Source organism: Cottoperca gobio, chromosome 13, assembly GCF_900634415.1.
Source record: "Cottoperca gobio chromosome 13, fCotGob3.1, whole genome shotgun sequence".
Lineage (NCBI taxonomy): Eukaryota > Metazoa > Chordata > Actinopteri > Perciformes > Bovichtidae > Cottoperca > Cottoperca gobio.
In genome coordinates, this window is record NC_041367.1 from 26288130 (window position 1) to 26315837 (window position 27708).

The following is a 27708-nucleotide window of genomic DNA, read 5'->3' on the forward strand; positions in this document are numbered from 1 at the left end:
CATATATAAGCCGCACTGGGCTATAAGCCGCAGACGCTAAATTGACTGATGTGTATGTAGCCGGTCTGTAGCTGACACCACGATCGACTCTGCGTTGTGTTGTGTAGAACCAGGAAATAACGATGGAGAACTTCTGCCTGTTCAATCAGCATTTATTGTCTCTGACCGTTGGTGTTTTCCTTAATTTGTCCATAAATTACCGTTGAAACAGAAGAAACACATGGAAGTCATCATCATACGGTAACTCCACAGTCGGGGTTTTTGGACATGCACCCCTCTCTTCAGCGTATCCTTCTTTCCGTCTCCCGAAAAAGTGGCGCGAACTCCCAGAAAGTGCCGGTTTCAGGAGTATCCGGTTTCAGGAGTATCAACATAAAAGCATATTTAACAAAATAAGACTCCTCGAAATAAATATATATATTTCCATAATGAGGGTGTCTCACACACTGCCTCGCTCTCGTAATGTCCGTCTGTCTCTCGTACCACTCGCTACTTTTGCGCGCTCTTTCCCTGCATCCGGTGGACTGTAACCTGTAAAATCCATAGATTTAGGAATTCCCCTAGTGGCCGTTAGCTGTAAAAATCCATAGATAAGCCGCACTGTTATATAAGCCGCAGGGTCGCAAAATGGGGAAAAAGTCGCGGCTTATAGTCCGGAAATTACGGTATTTAAACACTACAGGAGTGGCAGCTTGTGTGTTTGTATGTTGGAGGGTATGCTTGGATTTAAAGGTCGGCCAAGACCACATCCATTCAGCATTCCAATTTGTTTTGCCTGGTGACTCCAATGGGGTCTGGCATTAAGACCATTTGCTTTCATTCTGCTTGCTTTGTTCAGCTGTGTGTGTGTGTGTGTGTGTGTGTGTGTGTGTGTGCCTGTGTGTGTGTGTGTGTGTGTGTGCATACAATAATATAAATGTGCCTTACAAATCTTAATAGGTGTGAGATGCCATTCTAACGACGTGATAATTGCTACGAGCACATATTACACACCACCGATTGGAAATTTCATTTTGTCGTTGAGGGGACACGTGGAAAGTGACTGCTAACATCAAGATAATATATTTTCCCTATCTGACATGAGGAGACTGGAGTTTGTAGTGGTGTATTGTGAGTTGTGCAAAACAAAGATGGAAGTGCACATATCAGAGGAAAGCCGGATGAAAATATTGAAGGTATAAACTGTGGATAAAGAGAAGTCATTCCTCAAACCAATGAAACATATTGTATTGCAGAGGAAAGCATTATAATGGCAGTAACTATTGCTGTGGTAAAGTAGCATGTTGTAAAAATCGTGTGGCATCAGAGGGTTGCCTCCTCTTTTGGTTGTTCACTTAACATTTCAAATCTGTGTTCATCATTTACTAAGGCACAGTGTCAGAGTGGGTTTATCTGTGCAAGAAACAAGCAACACAAAAGGTGGAAAGTCGGGCTTACAGATCAGACGGAACTGATTCTTATTTAGAGTAAATAGTGTGGCCCTGATATTATCAAGTTTTTTTCTGGATCCATTTGGTTACAGGATTACAGAGGGAAGTCTGTTGTATCATTGTTGAACACTGATCCAGCAACAGTACATGTGGTGTCAGAAGTAGTAGTTATTGCAGTCAAATGTTTAACTCGATTACAACCATTGTAACGTACACTTAAACACTGCTTATCACAGTTCAGTTCTATTTGGGGGTATGAAAAGCAGATACAGAGGGTGTGACATAATGTGTGCGATCAGTCAAACACTTGTAGGGCCACAGATGTGTGATGGGATTCATTGATGGACATTTTGTTTTGCCCATCTATGCTGGGAAGCATTTCCAGCATTACAAAAACACAGTTTGATTACCTGCAGTCCAGTGATTTGGTCTCTTCTGTAGTTGACAATCTAAGGAAAAGTGAACAACCAGTGTGCATCACCTTGCATTAATATGCATTGCCCACAGGTGAGAAAATCCAGAGATACAGAAAGTGTTTGGAATCATTAAACAACTATAGCAACCACTGTTACCATCCAGTGATTGATAGATGGACTGATGAATGGTTTTGAGGCCACATCAAGGTGTTTCCTGAACTAATTCAATCTCTGATGTATCTCTCTGACATTGCCTGTCACATCAGCAGCATGTGAACATAGCTCTTTGTGCCTATGTCGGCCAAAGACATACCTGAGGAGCAGGAGTGGTGATATGAGAACTAGCATCCTCGCTCTGCTGGCAATCAGCTCCAGGAGAGCTAAAGAATTCTGTGATCACAAAAACACATATATTGTTCCTCTGTGACTGGTGAGTACACACATCTTTAAATGTACTATGCAGTAGCTGTCAATAAAAATAAAGGACCTTACACAAATTGTGCGTTGTGTCATCATTAATGTGGGGCCAGCTCAGTGTCATATTTTTAACCAATGGTAATGATAATAAGCCATGTTGGCAGTTATTGCAGTTTGACCTGGTCTACAGCTATAATTTAACACAACAACATTTGTATAGCTCATAGAATTATTGATGGTACCAAAGCCCAACATATCAACATTCCAAAAATGTTTTGTGTGGATTCTGACTATAAAAACGGATTCTCCCATTGAAACTGTGCACTGTTGCACAGTATTGTGTCTCCACTAAGTGTTGTGTGCATAGTCTTCAGCTTACTGAAGCATGAGCATGCATACAATGCTGATTTGATCAAATTGACCTGAGAAGAAGAAGACCAGATCCAGTATACCAGTCGCATTAGTGTAGAAACACACTTATCATTATATATTGTTATCACAGTTATTTATTTTTATGGACCAAATGTTTAGCACCTGCTATTACTAAATAAGCTCTCCCTTCGCTCCCCCACATACAATTATCTGCTGCTGCTTCTGGTCACAGTGAGTGACATTCTATTTGTCATTGCTCTCTGCTCTGTTGTTGGAGCCTTGTGCTCTGTGCTGTCCTCCTGCATGATTGGCTGCCTGCATGGTGGCCTGTAATTGGCTGCTCAGTTCCATACTTCAATCAACATCATGCTGGCAAGTTGAATGTATTTGGTCTTTCGCTTTCTCACTGTACTTATTTATTAGATGCTTTGTTTGACTTTATTAACTAGAATTGTGTCAAGTTACAGCTCTTTATCTGTTAAAACGGTCAATTTTACTGAAAAAAGAAAAATCAAGCGATGCTGCTTTTAAAATGTAATAAATGTCAGAATATATGCCATGCGTCTAAAATGAAGGTACATACAGCACTCAGAATCTTGATCTGTCAGTTTGCATTCCTGAAATGAATGGAGATTTTTTAGTTAAGGACACAAATGTTTGTTTTCATCGTAAAAAAAAAGAAAAAAAAGAATGACAAATGTAATTTTGAAAGACAAATGTTAACAGTAGTAGTTTTGCTACTACATAAACTCAGTAACTAAGTACAATTTCTACAGAAATATAAGCAAGGTTCAGACTCCTGGCGACACAAGTTGTCTAGTAAAATGTATCAGCTGATGACACACTTTGAATGAGTGGTGGCGGCTGTCACTACGGACCAGAATGCACAAGGCAACAAGTCCTCCATATTAAACAGCAAACTCATCCTGTTGGAAATGAGTCATAATTACTTTGGCCACTAGAGGACTTTGTCACTTGAACATAAGCAGATGTCATTTTGAGGTGCTGAAACGACACTGATGATTTCCATTCGAGGAAAGTCTCATGTATTCTTCCCTGCTAAGCTAGACTGCGTTTGGTCTGATGCACAGAACCACAGGCTTTAAAAGTATACATACATATATATATATATATATATATATATATATATATATACGTATGTCAGCTTCTTTCTCTGGTCTTTTCTTGCATTTTCACTGAAACATATTTCCAAGTTTTACTCACTTACCAGTGGCGTTGCCATACTTGCCAATCCTTCCAACCAACACTGAGTATTGATGGTGGGAAGATAGTGGGGATTCTAACAGTACAATAATCATCTCAGAATGAGGTAACTTATGACATGTATGTGAACAAATCAAACCCTACAGTATGCACATTTATTACAATGAACATGAATCTTTCTACAATGCCTCTCTTTCTCTCTCAGATTACCTCTGTCTGTCATCTCTTGCACCCTTATTTTATAATTTTCCATCACCCCCCCTCTCTCTCTCGATGCCACCCATCGTGGCTTTTGTATGTTGGCTGCCAGGCTCACTGACAAATTGCCCCTGACAGCTGATTTGTTGGATGTCAGTGGTGGCTGGGGAACTGATAAGGTGGAGAAGAGGAGGAGAACGGGAGGGGAAGGGCACGGAGGGGAGGTGACAGGCAATGGTGGTTTGCTTCAGAAACCTGGTCCGTGTAATCTTCCACAAGAACAAGTGAAAATTAGTGCCACATTATTTCCACCTGAGCGCATTTTTGTTCATTAAGTTAAAACAATAAAAAGTCAAATATTCTTATGAATTCCCACAGCTCACAATGGTTACTGCAAATGTGTTAGCAAACAGTAGATTATTTACAGAAGACACATCAGCATTTATTAAGAGCAATGTTTCCTTACTCCTGATTCAATATTCATTGTTCTTTTAGCTGGTTTGTACCTTTATACTTTCTTCTCCAGCTTGGCCCTTACTTTCTGCGTTTGGTGCTGAGCAGTAGTGTTCAGGGGGTTTATCACAGCTGTGTCACTCAAAGCTGCATAGAGCTGCAGGAGATGTGCTTTTGTCCCTGCAAGTGACTTGTTTGCTATGCTTGGCGAGACGTCAGCAGGAACAGCAGAGCAATGGGGAGTGACAGAATAGGAGATGTGAATGAATGGTTGAGAGGATGAAACTCTAACAACAATCAACATAACTGTGTGAACAGTATGACTCTCAGATGCATGCTCTCAGTCTCTACATGCCGAGCTCTACATCAGAGTTGACTTGCACAACATGCCTCGGGGCGTGTTGTTTTCCCAGATCTTTGGCGGTCCAGACAACAGTATTACTAGACACAATCAGCTGATCATCATTAGAAATTGACTGTTCATATAATTTGGTAGCTCCAACTAATTAATTTAGTGTTAAGTTAATCAAGGACAGAAGTAAAGAAAACTTACAGTACAGAAATAAAGGAGAAAAATAAACATTCACTTTCAAGAAATACATTGTATGGGTTTGCTCTGTGTTCAACCATCAATGTGTCTGTTGTATATGTATTTCTGTTGAATCTCAAATATCCCTGTATGACGTATATTTTAGCTAATGCTCGTGAATCATTATATTACGCTGTATTGACCTTCCCATTCACCCTGTCTGTCTGAGTGTTGATTTGAAGGCCATTAGTTCAAGCTTAAACCAGTTAGCTTCTCTACTGAAATAAGGCAAGCACATGATATGCACAAGTCTAAGACTTTTATTTGTCTCTATGTTTTTTTAATTCTGCTTTTCCTTCACTTTAAACAAAAAAAGTATTGTAGTCCAGTTGGGAGATGTCTATCATTTTGTTCGCCACAGGGCTTTTGTTGCGCCAGGACTATAAAGCTTAGTGAGCCTAAGGAAGCAGAGGAATCACTGTTTGAAGTCAAAGGCTCCATTTCCACCTCTTAATCGATAGAAATGAGTGTTGATAGCTGTAGCGGATCATGCTTTTGTGGAATTATGACCAAGTGTCCCCTCCTCCCCCTCTTTCCTATTTCTTGCCTCTTCTTTCTCTCCTCTTGCCATTATTCTCTCTACCCATCTGTCTCCTCTGCAGGTTTTGGCTTTGTTACATTTGAAATTGAGGATGTGGTGGAGAAAGTCTGCGAGATCCATTTTCATGAAATCAATAATAAAATGGTGAGTGGCTCCCATTGCATCTCAGAATGTCTGACACAGATCTGGATTAATGTTTGATGTTCCTCAGTGTAGTAGCGAAAGTGATGGTGGAAACTGACACTAGACCAGCCAGGACACACACACACACACACACACACACACACACACACACACACACACACACACACACACACACACACACACACACACACACACACACACTAGTGAGATACAGAGGGAAGTGGAGGTCAGCTGACTGTTCTGTGCAACTGATCACTAACCGTGAAATTGTGTGTATGACCCAGAAGCACGCAAAAGGGCAGAACAACCTGGCCCTACCTCTGCCCCCATGTCCAATTTCCACGCCAGGACGCTCTGCAAATTAGACTAGAATGGCTGACCATGACTGAAGGTGTGTCATTGTAACAGATAAAAAAGGTCACAGTGAACAGGATGGCCCATAGAAGGTCCCACGTTAGTGTATGGTCCATGTATCTTCTCCCAACCTTCACTTTAAATGCTCAAAGTATTATCTATATACTGTATCTAGAGTTTTTTCACAAACTTAATTGTGTTTTTTCACATATATACAAATGAACTTGCCTTGCTTGTGGTTTTGTTTGGCCCTAACAGACCAAACACCAATGACAGTTTACCACTGGTGTTAATGGGGTATTTGGTTTATGATTTAGTGAAACTCAAATAAAACATTGATTTTGTGTCTGAAAGTTCATTTAACATCAGTTTAACAAAAATAATGAGCTAAATAAAAACCTGAAGTTCCCCTTCGAGCTTTTGCTGGAGCTTTCAGCCACCTCTGGGGCCTTCATCCGTGAATAAAGCTTGCTCTGTTGTCATGGTGTTGATATGGTGGAGGATTGTGAGCAATGGCGCCTTAATGCACGGGCTGAAGCAATCGCACAATAAAAACTCGTTATAGTCCATTGCATACAGCAAGTCAGAGACAGAGGCTCATCCAAGTCGTGCACAACAAGTGACTCAGTGGTCAGGCACACAATGCTGAACATTTTTGGAAACTATTACATTTATCATTTTTCAATAAAACTTGCCTTTTGGATGCTCTGGAGTTATTGAAAATCTTAAGATCACACGAGTCAGAAACAATCATAGGTATCCTTGGGGAGGGGGAAACGGGAGGCAATCCCTATCCAAATGAGTGGGCTTCCGGCTGGGACCTGCCGTTAAGGCTTTCCGTAATGCGTAATACTTGAAAAAGGAATAGTAGTGTATGTGTAAAAAAAGAACTGGTAGCTTTCAAATGTTGATTTAGAGTTTGCAAGTCGATGTTATGAATCCTATTTTGTACAGCCCTGCGTACGGAGACGGCATTCGGTTTACTATTTGTCGCTGTCCAGTGATGGGGGGTGCTGAATTTATGTTGCTATGGCATATTGTGAAGGGAGGGAAGGGCCTCCAAAACATCTGTAGCTCCAGGGCTTAAACTAATAGGAAGGTGCTTCTGATGCAGAGCTGCTCTCCCTGTAGACACCTGTGTTCATGTTGAGGCTGACAGGAGCATTAAGACCACCATGACTTGATGATGAGACTTCCACCCAACCTAAAGGGGTACTTCAGCAATTTAGTATGGCACTTCTATAAAGTCTGGGAACTGACAAGAGATCAGTTAAAAAAAGAATAGATACTCTGACTTTTGTAGGAGTGAAGTATCAGCAAATGCTGGTTTCTCCAATTTTTATAACGCAACTCAATGGTGCTTTTATCAGACCACCCCTACCTGAATGCCCTCATCCTTCAAACTCCACTCCCTCACTTTGTAATGCAAGTCTGTCCCTCAAGGTTTTAAAATCTCAAGGTCAACCTGAGCAACCATGATGTCAGACTTTTGGAAGCTCCCTCCAGGCCCACAGAAGACATACAGCTGTATTAGTACTCGCCATGACGGGTAAACTAACTTTTAATGTATAAAATTGGTGTAAAAGTGTCCTTTTATGACACGAGAACAGAAGCTGCAAGTCAAGTCACAAGGAGTCAGCACTTACCACCAAGCCTTCAACACCGTAGGATCTCTGCTGGTACCCCCTAAAGACAGGACCCCCCTGAGAGGAAGACATAACACGTGACAGCTGTGGGAAACACTACACCAGACACTGAACAAGAATGAACAGTAGAAGCAGAAACATCTGCCGCACTGGGAGGAGGGCAAAGGCCATCAAGGAGGAATCAGTGGACGGACAGAGAAAGTTCAAGGAGGTCATTCACATCTGACACCAGAGACCCTGTTTAAACAGACGCAGGGGTTACCATCTCCCGCCATACATGAGCACCTATTATCATGTGTTAGTTGCTCCATTTGCTGATGAAGACCGAGATATGTGCATGACAGCCTTAACGTTTTTACTTACTTAATCTTATTCAGTAGTAAATCTGTAGCGCAGACATTGAGCCTCATTCAAGAACCACTCACTTCCGCCTAGTCAGCTCTCTTCATAGGAAAACAACAGCACAGCCAACGCAGAGCAGTTTTACCGATGATCATGTGAAAGCAGTTTTAATTGTAAGATGATCCCATGCTGCTGCCAATGTGAGCGCTTTTTCCCCAGTCTTATTATTGTCACTGAGTCAGCATGTAACTGATATCATCCAAACTATTGCAGACTGGAGAAAGACTTCCTACACCTGCTAGCTATTGATTTACACATGATAGCACATCACTTGCTTTTATTGTTTGGGGAGCTCAACAGTGCTGACCATGATTTCTTTATTTTAGTCGATATCTACCCATAGAGACCCTGCAGCCCTCATCCTCCTTCCACACCACTCATCGACTGCCTTCTTAAATTGGGCTTCAGGGGAATTGCATGCATTGTTAACACCAGCATGGGAGGGCAGGCAATAGGAGGGGGAAATAGAGGATCCTTGAAGGAGAAGAAGAAGAAGAAGAAGAAGAAGAAGAAGAAGAAGAAGAAGAAGAAGAAGAAGAAGAAGAAGAAGAAGAAGAAGAAGAAGAAGAGGAGGAGGAATTAATACCAAGTTCCAACTGAGTAGAGAAGTAGCAGTGTTTTTTAATTTGTTTTTGTTTGCTGTCAGTGTGGAATAATATAGGCTACTATAAACCGCTATTTCCCAAATGCTTTTTGAAAATCCAAGTGTACTGGTCAAAAGCAGAAAAACAGCTGCAGTTGTTTCCCGAGCTGAATTTGAACCAGTGATCTTGCGGTCTCAGACCACTAGGGAACAGGACAACACAGTGCATTATTTATTTATCTTTGACAGCAATGGACACTAAACATTTATTCAGTTCTATATTCAATCATATTATTCACTTGACTTCAATGCAGTACTTCACTAATCGATTTAGGTTGTTTTTTAACCTTTTAGTTTATTTTGCAAATTCAGAAAAAGTGACAGACTTTGTAATTGACTCTTGGTTGTAGAGCAAGGGTTTTTCACATGTTGAAGGATCAAATCAAATTAAATCAAATTTATTTGTAAAGCCCAATATCACAAATTATACATTTGTCTCAGTGTGCTTTATAGACTGTACAGGTTACGACACCCTCTGTCCTTAGACCCTCGCATCGCACAAGGAAAAACTTTCTAAAAGAAACCCCAAAATCAGCCATGATTCATGATCCTGACGTAAACTTTATCAGTGGCAACCTGCCACATGAGACACAGAAACTCCGGGGATGATGCCCAGATGATGAGTTAGTAACATACATTTACATAAATGCATACAGATAGAGAGGGAGAAGAAGAGAGGGAGGGGAGGAGAAAGGAAGAGAAGGAAGAGAGCAGGGAGGTGTCCCCCGGCAGTCTAAGCCTATAGCGGCTGATCCAAGGCAAACCCGAGCAGCCCTAACTATAAGCTTTATCAAAAAGGAAAGTATTTAGCCTACTCTTAAATATGGAGAGGGTGTCTGCCTCCCGAACACAAACTGAAAGCTGGTTCCACTGGAGAGGAGCTTGATAGCTGAAGGCTCTGGCTGCCATTGTACTCTTAGAGACTCTAGGAACCACAAGTAACCCTGCAGTCTGGGAGCGTAATGCTCTAGTTGGTTTATAAGGTACTATGAGATCTTTAAGATATGCTGGAGCCTGACCATTAATTGCTTTGTAAGTCAGGAGAAGGATTTTGAATTCTATTCTGTATTTTACCGGGAGCCAGTGCAGAGCAGCTAATATGATCCCGTTTCCTTGTTCTTGTCAATACACGTGCCGCTGTATTTTGGATCAACTGAAGAGTCTTAAGCAACTTTTTGAGACAACCTGATAACAATGAGTTGCAGTAATCCAGCCTTGAAGTAACAAATGCATGGACTAGTTTTTCTGCATCATTTTGAGACAGGATGTGTCTTATTTTTGCAATGTTACGTAGATAGGATGTGTTGCATATGATTGTAGTCTTAGTCTAGACCAGGGGTCTTCAACGTTTTTCAGGCCGAGGACCCCAAACTGGTGTAGCATGGAGCAGGGACCCCCTGCTGCAGCGGTATTCAAACGAGGGGGGGTGCTGTCGGAGTTCTGTGCGAGGGAGAGGGGGTGGGTGTGCTGTTGGAGTTGTGTGCGACGGGGGGATGTAAATGTGCAAAAATCTTATTAGAAATACAATATTTCTTATAAAAATATTTTTTTTATATAAAAATATTTGCTTTATCTACAAACTATTTTGTGACCCCCTTGCAGTACCTCTGCAGACCCCCTGTTGAAGACATATGGTCTAGACCTTTTGGTGATGAACTATTTTTTTAATGGAGCAGTGCTAACTTTGTGATTACTAGCTTAAAGCCTATGTTGATCAATCCAAACTAAATGCAGATTCAAATCAATTCCAATGTGCTCTGCAACTGGCACAGACCCTGCAGTATTCTGTGTAATTAAATATCCAGTATTTATTATTTAAAGACAGTGATTCCAGAGCCAGATTGAATGGGAATAACAATTCAGGGGAAATTATAAGTAAGTGAGACTGAGAGAAACATGAAGAGGTTATTTGGTTGATGGCAAGGATAACAAATCAAAAGAAAATTAATTACAAAAGTCTAGTACTGAAAGAGCCGGAGAGAAGGCTCATTGACATGTACTCTGCTGAGTATTCATCTGTATGACCGTGCCAGCGTCTGAAGTGATACAGTACAGAGAAGAGTGGGAGAGACAGAAGAGGTAATCCAGTGGAAAACAACTCATGGAAATTGGAGAATCTATTACTTTCCCCCCTAAAAGACCCTAAAGATGGCAGTGTGATCAGTCTGTGCATACATCTTGACAACTGACAGTCAGATTGACAAACAGAAATTTGCTGTGGATATACAGTATATGAAGATGATTTGTAATGATAATAGTTTATCTTTTATCAAGTACCACCAGGTTCAATGTGTAAGATATGGAAGAGTTCAAACTTAAAACATTAAAAACAATGAACACACATTATCAACAGAGTGTGAAGAGGTAACAGTGTCGACGTTGTGTTAAACACGTCTCTGTGTTGTGTTGCAGAGATATCTACTGAAGTTAGCATGCTAACAGCTAGCTGCGCTCCGTCCAGTTTGTAATACCACTTGTTCCTCTAGAGGTGATAGTGAGTCAGTGTAGCTGCAGTCTGCCTCAGTACAGAGGGAGAAGAAGAACAGCTGCTGACTCAGCAGACTCAGGGTCAACAAGACAACCATTATCGCTTTAATAGTTTGCTTTGATTAAATCCAAAGTGGCAGAAATTAGAAAACGACTCGCAACCTCGTCTTGTCCTACCCCTTCGCAGAAGGCTGCTCTGCCGGGAATAAAATGTGCAGCGGCTGGGAGACGGACGGATCTTCCGTTAGATAGCTCTATTGCTCTAATTTAGCCGACTCTCCGCCGAATCGTCAAACTTTCTGTTGCTGCTATTACTAGGTTAGACCCAGCACTCCCTCAGCTGCAACTGGTGCTGGGATATTCACCTGCCACCAGCCGCTGCACACTTCACTCCCAGGAAGCAGTACTATAACGCCGCTGGGGGGAAAAGAAGCCTCCAATTAGTGCCAGAGTAAACACACAAATATCTAAGTCCCACGTAAAGATTATAAAATACTGTAGCAGTGATATTTTGAACGGCTCTGAGAGTTTCAGCAGTCTGCTCTAATTTTGTGTATTCTTGCTCACTGACTGACTGACTGACTGACTACATAGGAGTAAAACAGTACAAATATCAACACTAGAAGAGAGAGATATATTGCTAAAGAATACAATGCACGATATAAAGAATAAATTACATTTCAATTTAGTTTGTAGTGTTTGCATGTTCTCCCCTGGTGTCAGCTAAGATCGGGATAATGGCTGGATGGACGGATAGATAAAAACTGGTGGCTCATTTATGTTTTATTTTATATTTTTATTATATTACTATTGCAATATGCTCCTTGAAAATGTTCTTCTAAAAAGAAAGAAGAAATTATTTGAGCATCACTTCCAGACTAAACTTTTCAACCCAACTACTGGCAAGGATGTGGGAAAAATACTGTGTTTAAATAAACTGTGTTTTGCTTCAACTAAGGCTTTTAATATAATGTATTCTAGCAAAAAGGAACTAGGGTAACTGTTTAATTGTTAAGAAGTTAGCACTGAACCCTCACAACCATAGCTGGATTCCCCAGGTCCCCAGATGTATTGTGTGTAATTTGGTTTGTGGTAATTGGACCAATAAGGCCCAAACAGCAAAGTTTTTCCCTGGGGCCTTCTAACAGGTTAATCCAACAATGCTTACAACAAATAGACCATGCCTTTGAATCCAGAGATTGCTTGTTCTCCTGCGTCTGTGTGGGCTCCAGTTTCCTTCCACAGTTCAAAGACACATAGATAAGATCAATCTGAGTGAAGTCTAAATTGACAGTCAGTATGTGAATGTAAATGTGTGTCTGCCTTTTAGAGACTGGAAGCCTGTCTCTCATTAGTGTGCTAAGTTAGGCTCCAGCCCCCTGTGACCCTGCACAGGATAAACAGTGTAGAGCAGGGGTCCTCAACGTTCTTCAGGCCAAGGACCCCCAAACTGATGGAGAGATGGAGGAGGGACCACTATATATATTGTAAAAAATTGTGTTTTATATTAAACTGGGCCTAGTGCCATGTATAGACATAGCTACCCTGTTATTGTGCATTCAATACTAAGCTATTCAATTAAAACTGGATTTGAACATTGCTGACTGAAAGACAACGTCTTCTGTCTCCATTTATGTATTCGCTACAATATGTCGGATTCATGTCAATGTGTATTTAAAGACATTTAAGTTTGTGGAAAAATAATTGATAAAAAAAATAAAAGAATAAAAATAAATAAAAAAATAGTCTAATCAACCAAACATTTTTCGACCCCCCCTGCAGTACCTCTGTGGACCACCAAGGGGTTGCGGACCCCTTGTTAAAGACCTCTGGTGTAGAGAATGAATGGCTGGATTTGTATATCGGTAGCTGTTAAAACAAATAGTATATAAGTAATAATAATAATAATACATTTTATTTATAAGCGCGCTTTTCATTTGCGTAAACAAAACTCAAAGTGCTACAGAGTAAAAACAATGAGCAAAATATATATATATAAAAAAAAATAAAAATAAAGACATTTGATAGACAAAACAACACTTTAAAATGGTTAAAGTCTAGCAAAATGCTCTGTTAAAAAGATGCATTTTTAGGCCTGTTTTAAAAGCATCCACAGTCTGTGGTGTCCTCAGATGTTTAGGGAGAGCATTCCACAGTCTGGGAGTGGCAGAGCAGAAGGCGCAATCTCCCATAGTTTTAAGCTTGGTCCTGGGGGGAAGAAGGAGGTTAGCCTTTACAGAACGGAGGTTTGTTGTCGAGGTTTGTGGGGTGAGCAGTTCTCTGAGGTAGGATGGAAGATTTCCGTGAATGCACTGATGGGTGTAAAGGGAGATTTTATAATCAATCCTGAGTGAGACCGGGAGCCAGTGCAGTGATTTGAGGATGGGTGTGATGTGTTCGTACTTTCGCACTCTCATCAGGATCCTAGCAGCACTGTTCTGGATGTATTGCAGCTTCTGGATGTTTTTGCTAGGAATCCCGATGAGAAGTGTGTTGCAGCAGTCAAGTCTGGAGGAGACAAATGCATGGACAAGCTTTTCAGCATCTGACAGAGAGAGTGTGGGGCGGAGTTCGGCAATATTTTTGAGGTGGTAGAAGGAGTTCTTGTATGTTTGTCTGATGTGAGCCTCAAAGGTCAGGTGAGGATCCATTTTAACACCCAGATTGGTGACTGTAAGTATATGTTAAATGTCCACAGTCATCAAGCTCACCCTCCTCTTGTTTTTCAATAGTTTGCTTCAGGTTGCTTTAAAATGATGTCATGCAGAGTGAAAATGAGAGCTCCATTCCTTGTAAACAGTTGGAGTCAGAAGACACAATTGGTCTTTGGCTAAATAGTTCCACCAGATACAATAAAGTGGTTTAAGTCGAGGCATTTACAACCACGTAACAACGCTAAAATCCTGGAGTTTTCAGAGAGCTGGCAGTTGCTGCTGGTCCGACTGATGTGACTAATTGACTGGGCTCACTGACCAATCACAACAAAGTTTGTTAAACATGTGCTTACATCATAGGCTCCACTGTAGCCTACTCCGTTGCTGCTGTTGCAGCTGTAAAACGATGGATAAATTGTTCTGAGTATCACAACCCCCGCAAAATGAGTCATTTCACTATTAGAATTTAATCAACAAGAACAAGGAAAAGTGTGCAGTTTCTCTTTAAAATAGAAGCTTTATCAAAGCCACCAATCAAAAACATGGACACACAGACAGAAACTTGAGAGGAGCGATTGAGAAATAGTTTCCTGCACATAAGTGTGTCAAATAGCAACAACAGCAGTTGGTGACTGGTGTTGTAAAGCTAAATGGACTTTATGGCTTCCTAGCTGGACGTAATGGCACACATAAAGAAAGCAAGATAGCACTCTGCTTCACCCCACGCTCTATAGCAAGGGCACACACACTATCAACAGCTACATTATGCATGCAGCAGCACCTTTTCTACCCCCCTTCCAAGAGTAGGAAATCCTATTTTAGTCCCGAAAACAAAGCAGATCAGAAAGTTCCAGCTCTGATCTTATTCAACAGCTAATTTTCTAACAACCATTCCCACAGAGAATTTGAGAATGAGCATGAGAAGGACAAGATTTCTTGGTCATTTTGCCAAACAAAACTGACAAATGACAACTTCTGACTGTGACACAAGACCCTAATATTCACATAGAGCCTTATCTGCGCTGTCCTCTACCACAAGCAGCTCTTTTATTCGTTTCACCATTACAGAGACAACAGCTAAAGCGCACAATCTTGATCCTTGCTTTAGTGACCATACAGTTAACCTAATATGTGTTACTGGTGATGTCCCAACTGTATGGTAATCAGCTAGGGCCATATCATTGCATTTAGAGTTTCCAACCCCCTTGTGAAGCTATTGGCTAATTGTAAAAATCTTACTCCTTACAAAAAAAGATAATAATAATATTTTGGAATGTCTGGTTAACAGGGAACTTTATTCATGTCTAGGCTCTAACTGTATTATCCAGCAACAGCAGTAAGGATTTAGTTCATCAAGGCCCTGTCACATATATCCGTATGACAGAAACGTATGCCAGCGCATACGAAGATTTGTCAGAGTCCAAATACGCCCAACTTTTCATCAGATCGGATCGGAAAAGTGAACATATACAGATACGCATGTCTAACCTATTGATAGAGTATCACTTACTTATACAAATTGTATCAGACGAATACCCAACAAATGCATAACGTGTACAAAATATCAGCAACCCGCTGGTGTACGTTGATATAAGGTAAGGTATAAGTAGTATTCGTTAAGAGCAGGCGGTGTTACGCTGGGGTGCGTTGTTGAACGCTGATGTTTTGAGCATGTCCAAAATTACCGGACGTACCCAACGTGTGCTTATGCAGACGTTACGTTACGTTAGACATACATGAATACTTACCTACGTAAATATAGTACGTAAATACCTACATGAATACAGTACGTGACTACGTTAGAGGTACGTTATATATAGGCTACGTCGGCTGACAGTGAATCTTACAGCCAATTTATTGATAACGAGTGGATAACCTATTCCTAACCTATGTTAAGATTATTCCTGACGAGGGAGTAACTTATTAAACGTGTTTCTACAGTACAGCTAGCGTTCAGCATTCTAGCCGTTCTCCAGCATCAGCATGACGTGAACCAAATGGCACTTTTCCAGCTCCGTTTTAAATAAGTAAGTGATACGCTATCAATGTTTGACATACGTATAATAATGTGTTATGTATTCGTTATGTATACGTCAGCTCCAACACCGCTGTGGAAAAGTTGGACGTATTTGGACTCTGACAAATGTTGAGCTAATTTTCATATACGCCGGCATGTTTCTGCCATACAGAACTGTGTGACAGGTATGTCTGGCGTGTTCGGCGTATCGTCTGCGTCCTTCAAACGATCACAACTTACCCTTAATTTATATGAACCTATTGCCGATATTTTGTATGCGCCGGCATACGTTTCTGTCATACGGATATGTGTGACAGGGCCTAAACATAGTACAATCTGTGCTACTACATAAACAAGAAACAGCACTATGCTGCATTATTTGTTTATCTTTCCAATAATTTTAATACTGTTGATCCCTGCATTTTACCACACAAATTGAATGCATATGTATCTTATAGAACACGGGCAAGCTTTACTGATGGTCCAAAGTCAACAACCGCTTTAATAAGCATAAAGGTACCAAAGGTTTCTGTGCTTGGTCCATTATTACTTACAATCCACATACACAGTGATGTTAATATCCATTTTTATGCAGATGACACGATCTTGTATGTATATAGCTATTTTACAACTCACAAATCAGGAATAGGACAACACTTAAACTCATTAACAGTGTTTATGTATGCACTGCTTGGACGTGGACAGGGGTTTTGGGCAGACAACCTCCTTCCTTTGTGTGCAAACTTGCAACAGTGTGACAACTGAGTACAGGTGCGCTGTATTATATAATGAACAATGCAGCCAAAAGGACTCATATACTTAAGGACACTCGCAGCTCACATCAGGAAATTATTTTGTAACAACAAAACAAATTTCACTGAACATAAGTAATATAACAAAAAGCAGGATAATAAGAAATATCCATTCAAGCCAGATGGCTTTAAAGTGCCTATATAAGTAATCCAAAAACATTTGAACAACATCAATGCCCATCAAGCAGTCAATAACGTTATGATTTACATCTAATGTGCTCAACCCCCAGTGTGTATTGATGGGTATATGCAATGCATAGGCATTTTGGGCAGACGGCAAACATTATGACCATCTTAAACCATGTCTAGATTACAGTCTACCTTTAACGTTCTTAAGAAATCTCTGCAGAACCTAAAACTGTGTTTTATTCTCAAGAACCCATAATTCTATTGTACATCTTCCTGCCATCCATACTGTGTAAGGGATATTTGTTCTATCTTTAAAAATATCTGGGAAATCTTTCTAATATACAGAATCTGAGATAAAAAAAATGGGCTTATTATACTATAATAAAAGCATGTTGTTGTCTTAATGATGATTAATGTCAAGCACAGACATTGATCATCATGTCTGTGCTGTGTCAATGTGGAGATATCCTGCACTCTCATGCTGCTCATTCTATCAAAATAACCCCCACTGTGGCCTGAGTTTCATTACAGGAGAACAATATCCTGTTCATCACCGTGCACTGTATGAAGAAGTGGGCTCGCCCTCACTACCAACAAAAAGAGAACTACACATTATCATTTTTTATTAATTAATATCTCCTCTACCAAAGCAGCTTCACTATGTCACATCTATTCTCAAATTCAAAACTGCTGTTCATCAGAGCAGATCCCAGAACTGACTAACTCTTGATAACCCACCAGTAAATACTAAGCTTGGGAAGACTGCATAAGGTTTCATCCCATTTGATGAATTTAAGCTTTTAAGTTGCTTGTTTATTGTGTAACTGTTTTCTTATGTCTTATCTATGTTCTTATTTCTCTTTTTGTACGGTTGCAAAAGAGACCTTGATCTGAATGATATTTACCAAAATAAATAAAGTTAACAATAATAAAAATGTAAAAGTGATAATAATAATTATTATTATAATAATAATAATAATAATAATAATAATAATAATAATAATAATAATAATAATAATAATAATAATAATAATAATGTTCTTTTTTTTATTGTTTTTTGTGAGCTCTCACCAAGGGATGTGGTTTGAGTTCCCTACTAGCCTTACTGCCTTTCTGCCTGCCTGCTGTCCCCTTTTGCTTTTGTCACCTGGAGGGTTACTAATTGCACCCTGCCAAGTGGTACAGGCCCATCCACCACTCTCCAGCTTCCCTCAGGGCCAGGAGTGGGTGGCACTGCCAATCTAAAGCCCACACCGAGAGACATTTACTGTTGGCTGGTTGAGCACTTCTCTATCTGTAGTCTTTTGTATTGAATAATGTCTAAACAGTTTCTCTTAGCAATGACTCAATTGAATCAAGTTGGACCAACAGCTGTACTCTGTTAGCTCAGGTCTTCATGTATCAGCACTGACTCTCCACCTGTATTTAGCAGCAGGAGACACACTGCTTTTAAAATGGTCCATTTATAATGACGAACCTCCCTCGGTCTCATGGTAAGCAGCTTCATGCACATTAGCAATTGGGCACCAGGCTTCTGCTGTGACCCCCCAGAGTGCCCTCCCTGCAGCACTTCCCTGTATCCACCTGATTGGTTAATAATTATAACCTCCCTCCCATTCACTGTTTACAAACTCTATTTAGTTAAACAAAAACTTTGAAGGGTAAAGTGGCCTTTGGCACATTGTGTTTTTCTGTCTCAGGCATATCGATTGAGGCATAATGATGATATCTGCAAAGCCATTGACACAAAGGCTCTCTGACCTTAGCGAATAGCCTTGGTGCAATCCAGGACAAATTAGCATTTTGGATATCCCCCCCGATAAAGGCAGTAACAGTGATGGAGGGGAGAACAGTGCAGAAGTACAAGGGAGGGTGTGTGTGTGAGTGTGTGTGTGTGTGTGTGTGTGTGTGTGTGTGTGTGTGTGTGTGTGTGTGTGTGTGTGTGTGTGTGTGTGTGTGAGTGTGTGTGTGTGTGTGTGGTCAGTCTTTGATTTAAGGAGTGAGGTAATGAGAGAGAGATAAGACAAGATAAATAACAGAGGAAAAACTTTTTTTCCACTTATGTCAGGAGAGCAGAGTCACTGCCCATCTTAGATTGAGAGTGATGCACTTTTACTCTACCTCTTCTTCCTATGGAGGTTGAATACACCTGCCAAATAATGTTATAGCAACATACAGCCATCATTAAGGTTTTCCTGAAAGCACAAGACAAAAAAACTATTCATTGACTTTGAATCTAAACTGAAAAGTTGCTAAAAAACGTTTATTATGATTTGAATACATTTTAAAGCAAAAGATGATGTATGTCTTGTTGCAATCTTTCCCTGCTTGAGGATATAAAACCAAAGTTGTAATGAAGCACGTATTTTTTGCTCAGCCTTGCAGTCACATCTTTGCTTCTTATTTCTGCTACTTACCTAGTTGCTTGTTGCTAGCTTTGTATAGAAATACCCATCTCACTACCGGTAAGCCCATTTGGTACACAAAACAAAACATTCTCAAAAGCTTTAAAAGTTAATTTTAAGCACATGGCAGGATGTCAGAGCGAAAGAGACAAACTAAATGGTATAAGTAAACTTCAAGCATTGTTCGACAGATTTTCATGTTGTTTTGTGCTTCACAGGTAGAATGCAAAAAGGCCCAGCCAAAGGAAGTGATGTTTCCCCCAGGGACACGAGGGCGGGCCAGGGGCCTGCCATACACTGTGGATGCCTTCATGCTGGGCATGGGCATGCTGAGTAAGTACACTGCTGTTGTATGTGCATATATTTATCGAACACAACTTATTGCCTTTCTTCAACTATGGAAATACCTTGGCCTTCACTTTCATTGCAATGGAAAGAGTAGCAGAAGCAGTAATATAAATTAAAAATATTTTATAATATTTGTTTGGTATTTCTTTTCCAAGCACAACATACACAGCGGAAACAGTGGAAGTATATGTGCAATCATTCAAATGAAGCAATGAAAAGTATACCTATTAAAAGCCTGAGCCTTACACCGGCACAAAGCTCAACTGTCATTGCTAGTATCTACGTTGTGTAAGTAGAAAATATACTTTGTACATGTTCCCATATGTACGGCCATTGGTGTGTTGGTCTTATAATTAGCTGTGGTCTGGCACATTGCTATCTTGATCTAGCAAGAAAGCCATTGTGCCATTGATCAACAAAAACCTGGTCTAAAGTCAATGACTCAGTATTTCCCTGCTATTTAAAGGGTACATCGCTCATGTAATGAGATGTGCATAGGCGGTTTTACAACACAGTACACTCTGCTTGCCACACACACAGGGGCGTAAAACAGCTTCTCACCCTCAGTTAAGTTAAACCTGTGTTGGCAGGTGACAATTCTAAATTTAATGGACGATAATGAAGTAAAGCTCTCAGGCATTGTGTATTGCTGCCAGAGATGCACCGCGAATACCGTGGACTCATGTCATAAGCAGCACATTTCCTCCATCACACACTCGGGCTTCCCCCACACATGTTCTTTCTATCTAAATGTGTTATGATGAGTCGTGAGGATCCTTTTCACTTATGTCTCCACACATTATGCACCGCCTTAAGATTAGGCTACCCTAATATTATTAGAATTGTACTATTTGTAGAATTAGATTTCCAGTGGTGGCTGCTTAGGATTGTTACGATTGATCCAAACATTTCCAATAACTCCAATTTGCTAAATAGGCCATTTAAATAGCAATGTGCCAGGTTCAGGCAGCTTTTAAAGGGAATGGGAGATGACATTCTGATTGGTTTAATTCATGCAATGCCAAAAAACTCTGCTATGTTTAATTAAGAGACTAAATACACCCCCATTGCCCCTTATTTTGATCCCATAATATGCATTATTTAACTAGCAAAAGGAGCTCCTCACTGGCAGGTTAAAAGAAGCAGCTGAGAACATGTGTTGGGGGTAGCACTCATGTGTCTACACCCTCCCAAGGTCAACAGTTTAGTCTGAGAGGACAATGATTAATTACCTCAATTTTGTATTTGACTTTATCCAGCCCTTTTTCAAATAGTGCTGTAGCAATTATGGGTTGAATATGTGTAAAATCCATCGTCATCAGAAGATAAGTTCAGATGATCTGTTCTAAACATCATGTTTTGCCTCTCTCCAGGTTATCCTAACATTGTGGCTACATACGGAAGAGGCTACACTGGTTTTGCTCCAAGCTATGGCTACCAATTTCCAGGTGAGTTCTCTTTTAAACTCTTTTATTCCTTACACACACACACACACACACACACACACACACACACACACACACACACACACACACACACACACACACACACACACACACACACACACACACACACACACACACACACACATGAATATGTAATGCTGTCACATCAGCCCAGCCTGACCAGCTCTCCTTAAAGGAATAAATCAATTTGAACAATCCACACACTGAGCAGTCTAATCTCAGTGAAATGCAATCCCCCTTTCTCTCCAAATTTGATTTGAAAAGGTTGACACAAGCTATTCTTTGCCCATTCACTACCTTTTAAAATAGGACATGCCAGAGCTAGATAGCTAGTCATTAGCAATCCACACTTAACACCGAGTATCATGCTTTATGTGACAGAGTGGGAAATGAGCTGGTGTGCCAGTTCCCTGACTTGCACTGATACCAATTTGTAACAATACTTTCTAATAATTGCTGCTGCTTTGAAAGCAAAGCATTATTATTATCATTTATTTTATTATTAATGTTGTTGTTGTTGTTGTCGTCATTGTTGATATTGTTATTTTTTTATTAATCCATTGCTGACTGATTTAATGCCGTTAATGCCGTTAATAATACCCGAACCTAACACCTAAAAACGTCATCATCAGGAAGAATACCTGGTATACAGGAAGTGAAGGAGTGAAATGCAGCATGCCTTGAAAGATCCTGGGATAGCATTGTAAACTATCTGTGCTGTAAACTTTGGTTTTTGGTCTCACTTGTGGCTCAGTTTTGACCAGGAATGCACACTGTATAGCTAACTCATAGAGGATGCTTTGAAAACGTCCAGAGTTTATTAAATGTGATTCAGGGGGTCCAGCTTGAGACATCAAAAAACTGCACAGTAGTTTGTAATGCTAAAGCATTTTACAACTCACTGTGACATAATTTTCTCATTCATTTCCACAATCGGCAGGTACAGTAGAGTTACAGCATCAGCATTACAAAGTAATTCACCAACAATGTGTGCAAAGCCCAGACTAACACAGGAGGTGCATGCAAATTCCACAGAGACCACAGTTGGCCAGGTTAGGTTCAAAACTGAGACACTCTGTGAAGAGAAAGTTCTGAGAAACAACTGAGCCATATTCCTGCAATTTGTCGAGGTCACTCTTGTGCAAACTTGCCAAAGAGCAAACTGTAGCCAGCATTTTTGTAAAATCTTCGCACTGCAACGTCTCCTTGTTTCGACCGCATTAATTAAAACGCAAAAGGTTGGGATGGAAATGAGCTGAGAAATGGAGCAATGCTGGAGGAGTCCCATGGTGTGACAAAGCCAGAGGAAACAGGATTAGAATATGTCAGCCTAAGGGCTGTGCTAGCTTCAAGGCCACAGACCACAGCGCACCAGGGAACACAGCAGGCTGCCGTCATTTACACACACACAAACACACACACACACACACACATACACACACACACACACACACACACGCACACACGCACACGCACACACACACACACACACACACACACACACACACACACACACACACACACACACATACACACACACACAGCTGATGGCCCACTAGGGTTGGCCAAGACAGCTTGTCAAATCCCAGCCTCCTCCAACTGTGATATCTCCTCCAACTGCCCTTGCTCATCAACAGTGGTTGCTCCATGTGTTACTGATGGCAGAGCTTTGTCCCCTGAGGCTGAGCGAGGCATCAGCGCCTGTACCCTGTATGTAGCTGTAATCACAACCATAATGCTTCGAGTATCTGTCTCTCCATAATGACATTGACAATTCTTCTCTGCCATTATCAACCCAACCGGGGTCTGCCTTGGCAGCACATTACACTTATATCTATCCTTTCATTCTTGTCTCATCCAATCTGGGACCCTTTATAAAGACCCTGATTGCTTTAGGTTCACTTTTTCAGGCTTTGCTGTTAATCCCGTGGCTCCTCCTGTGAAATGATTTCGCCTTTTTCCCCTGTTCTTCCCACTCGTTCACTTTCCCTGTGATTTCCTGATAGTACCAGAACGACCTTGGTGCTCCAACATAAAAGGTGAAAAGACTTTTTTCTCCCCCCTTACGCCTTGCAGTGTTGAGGGACTCAGGGTCGTTGGCTCAAAGTAGAGGTTAAAAATTGACTGTTGAGAGAGCGAGGAGCTCATCTCTTTCTGAAGCACTGCCCATAATCCTCGCCAGGGACCCAATTCAGAGGAGGTCAAACAAAGTGGCTCGTGTCGGTGTGTGTGTTTGTGTGAAGGCTGTGAGTGTTCATTCTGCCGCTCCACTTCTATTCTAGCAGCTGTTTTTGGCTCTATTTGACAATGTTTTATTTCAGCATCTTTACATTCAAGCGGATTCAAAGTGAACTTCTTCCATTGCCTTGTCCTGTTTTCATAGCCCATTTAGTGCCTCCTTGAATGTAGCTTGTGATGTGTGTGGGACACACAGCGCTGACGGTAAATGGCTATAGTAATGATTACACTTCACGCTCCCGTGATGTTATTGCTTTGGTATATTTGCTATAGAAAAGTCATTTTAAAGCAGTTTACGTGAGTTTCATTACTGATTTCTGTGTCTGCTGGTCTCTGTGTACTGCAGTGTGATGTGAGTGCATGATGCGTTATTTACTGGCAGACACTCATTGTAACAAACACAACAATAAATTCCAAGTGCAGCTTCAAGGCTTTTTAGTGGAGGAAAATATAGTCCTGACAGTAAGCTGTCCTGCAGTGATGTCATTTGGACTACTTGTCCATTCCTGTGGTGTGACATCAGTGTTAGGAATGACATCTTCTCCAGCTCTCTGTGGCCGCTTCCCCATCCTTTGCCCATTTTATACAAACCAATTGTCCCTTTGTATTTGTCAAAGTCCATTTTTGGTGGAGGACATGTTGGCCGCTGATGAGAGCTGAAGGTTGTGCCTGCAGTGTGTGCCGGCTTATGCATGTGTGTGGTAGTGATGTGCCAAGGTCAGAGGCTCTTAGGAACAACTTCCTCTGCAGGCCCAGCTAATAAAAGCTTCCTTCCTTCCTTCCTTCCTTCCTTCCTTCCTTCCTTCCTTTCTTTCTCCCCTCTTTATGCTTACCTGCTTGTTGGGGACTATACCTGAAATTGATGTTTCACTTGTGATTAGTGCCTAATCAGTTATGAAAACAGATCTCACTGAAGACACACACACACACACACACACACACACGCACACGCACACACACACACACACACACATACACTCATAAAATGAGCAAAATCATGCAAAATATTACCACAGAGACACATCACTCCTCTATAGCTGAATATAACCTACATCATAACAACGTGAATCATTTAAATATTTAAATTCTTATTAAATTTAACTCAAAGTTACCTTTAATTCTTAAATTCTCAACTACAGACAGAACCAGGCATTTATTTGAATCAGGGGCGCGGGAAATGAGTGAATGCACTCAAAATACCCCCGGGGGTGTAGACCTTCTCCCTTTCTATTTCTAACTTTACCCTTAAAACAAAACAACAAAATTTCCTCACAATGGTTTAAAACATAAATAGGATCTCACAAAGAGAGCAATATATGTCTCCATAGACACACACACACACACACACACACACACACACACACACACACACACACACACACACACACACACACACACACACACACACACATACAAACACACTTAAAAACAGCCTACTGGCTAAATTGGAGCTAATTTATCCAGGGTGGATTATGCAGATGATGTGTGTTCAGCTGGCTGGCTGGCAGGCTGGCCCTCAGGCTCAGCACACATTCATGCAGTTGCCAAGCAGTGCTGTGCTTCCTGCATGGAGACAGTCGTCTGGATTCTTGTGACTGGGTTTTACAGTTATTCCTAAACAGCCATAAGCTGCTCCTACCACATATGCTATACGCCATGCTGTAGGCATTTTGTTAAAAATCCCACTGTATTGGGGCAGTAACTACATGTTGTTTGTGAGATAGACCAGATGGCTGTGTCTGTTTTTCTGTTTAAAATGTCATGGCCTGGAGATAATGCAAGATTGAAGCCCTGTTGCCATATTGCTTCTTTCGGCAAGAATGTGTGATTATTTGTTTTTAGAAGTTCAAATACAAGTCCTTCCAACCACATTCGAGTTGATTGTTTGCTGTTTTACCCTCTCTCTTTTTTTACTTGAGGTGGACACTAGTCCACTCAGTACAGCAATATGATCTTGGATATCCTGACAACAGGGTTTCAGTTTTAACCCACATTTTGAAATTTGGTGACACATGTACCAACGATTTGGTTTGTAGAGCTTACTGAACTACTGAAATGGTGTCATAATGTCTGATTACTGTATAATGTTGTACTGCAATGTTTTGATTAAAACATTATGAAATCCTTTTTCATTCATCTACTATCTTTACCCACTTACAGGATCATGGGGGGCCTCAGCTCACAGGGTGCTCAGTGGTGGAGTGGTTACATCACATACAACTCAAATCAAATCAAATCAAATTTATTTGTATAGCCCAATATCACAAATTATACATTTGTCTCAGTGTGCTTTACAGACTGTACAGGACTTCATACAACATGTCTTTTCACGTTGTGAGAACCGCAACATCTGACTTCTGATCGGTGCCCAGTAAGTAAATTAACCTTTTAACAAGTCCTTGATGTCATCACATATTGTTACTGCATCCCTCCAAAACAAAACACAAAGCACTCAAAGGACAAGGAGTGCTTTTGTAGGAAAATAACAAGTATAGATAAAGTTAACAATGGCTCAGTTCCATTAAGTGTCCCAGTAAGCCAACATGCACAATACCAGAGCCTCCCCTAAGCGGAATGCAGTTGCCATTAATGTTATTGCATACACCTGTGGTTTTCCTACTATTACATAACAAAATGTCCGCTGTGAATGAGGTCTATCGTTCAAAGGCAGAGAAGGAGTGTCTGGTTTGCCAATGGTTTACATGTTTGGATTGATTGATTGATTGGTTGATTGATTGATTGATTGACTTAATTGAGTGTTCTGCACCAAATGGGGCCCAGCCCATGTGGGCTTACAAGACTCTAGGCTGCAACAACTAGGATGGTCACATGAATATTAATAATGTACAGTTCCACAAATTCAAAAAGAGAACATTTAATGATGAAAAGAAGATCTAAAAAAGTGATACAATAGTATAAATCAAGTCAAATAAAAAATCTCGACATCAAAAAGCCAACTTAACATATTACCTTCAGACAACCAAAGCATATCAGGATTCTTCAATAGTATTATTTCAAATGGATTATTCCTCAATACATGGGGCAATGGAACACAAAATGAAACTCATCTTCAACAACAGCAAGATCTCAAAAACATTCTGAAATACCTTTAGATCTGCCTACCTTTTTGGTGTGACATTTTTCTGACAACTGAACATTTCACTTTTCTGTTTCACAAGACACGGCTCCCATTTCATGTTGCCTTCAAGAGCCCACTTTGCTGTAAATGTATGCACCCCAAGAAAAAGCCTGACGACTTGACTCTGGATAGTCGTACTGCCAAGGGCTTCCCTAAAACCCCAAACTACTGCAGCACCCTGAACTACCCTAAACTATTGTGAGCCTGCTAATGAATGATACAGTTTTTAGGGAAAGTTGCAAAACCAAGGTTAGAACACAATTTAATGTTTTATTAACACTCTTCCTGGTTATTCAGTCAGTATGTTTATACCCTCTGTAAAGCACATTTTGTCATTAAAAACAAAACTACTTACTTGATTACTCTAAGGAGAGTTATGAAAAATCCAGTAGCCTTTCTGGATGCAACTTCGCCTATGACGCATAAACTCTTTTAAAACATTTGTTGTTCATACGTTTAGTTTTTCTCCAGAGCACTGACACTTTCTCTTGTACCGATGGTTGTTCCACCTTAACCTCCTCCTCTTGCCTCGATCCGTGGCAATTGGGTCTTTCACTGGGTAAGAGTTCAAGTCATCATGTGACAGGTCTGAGAGACATCTGGATCAAAAATGTTCTTCTGGATAGATTTTTCAGCTATTTTCATCTCTTTTCCAGCTTACTTTTCCAACTGCATCTCGGTTTTCTGAGATCAACTTCTACCACAGACTTGCTTTTCTATTGTGTCTATTGTGTGCAGTCTATTTTTGCATTAAGCAACTTCAGTTCATTTATGACTGCATAATTCCCGCAGACTTAAGTCTAGTTGAAATGTTCGATTATTGGTCATACAGTTGACTTTTCACGGCGTGTGACCTTTCAATCTATCAAACTTATATTTATAGATATTTATAGAGCATTTTCATGAACAAAAAAGGTAACATAAAGTGCTTCACAACCCCCCCTCAGGCAAATCTCGTACCATAGAGGTGCCAACAATCAGTGTTGATGGTTGCCCCTGGGGGGGCTGGAGGGGGTTGGTGGCCGCAGGTGAGGCTGAGTCGCAGAAACAGTCACCAAGTCGAGACAACAGAGAAAAAGCTGGAAGAAGTCCAGTCCATCTCCACTGTCTAAGATCTGGAATGGGTTGCTTAACGGTAGGATGTCAGAGGCTTGCAGCTGGAGGGTGCATTTAGCCCGACCCTT

General features: G+C 40.7%; 1 protein-coding gene across 5 annotated transcripts in view; it reads left to right on the forward strand.

The window, feature by feature from the left end:
• LOC115017394 (RNA-binding protein Musashi homolog 2-like) overlaps positions 1 to 27708 on the forward strand; it is a 224785-nt gene that overhangs the window by 153515 nt on the left and 43562 nt on the right. For all 5 annotated transcript variants that reach the window (XM_029445784.1, XM_029445782.1, XM_029445786.1 and 2 more), the window contains exons 8-10: positions 5702 to 5784; positions 19552 to 19666; positions 21055 to 21129. In XM_029445784.1, coding sequence (XP_029301644.1) covers positions 5702 to 5784; positions 19552 to 19666; positions 21055 to 21129 — 273 coding nt within the window. The remainder of the gene's footprint in view (positions 1 to 5701; positions 5785 to 19551; positions 19667 to 21054; positions 21130 to 27708) is intronic.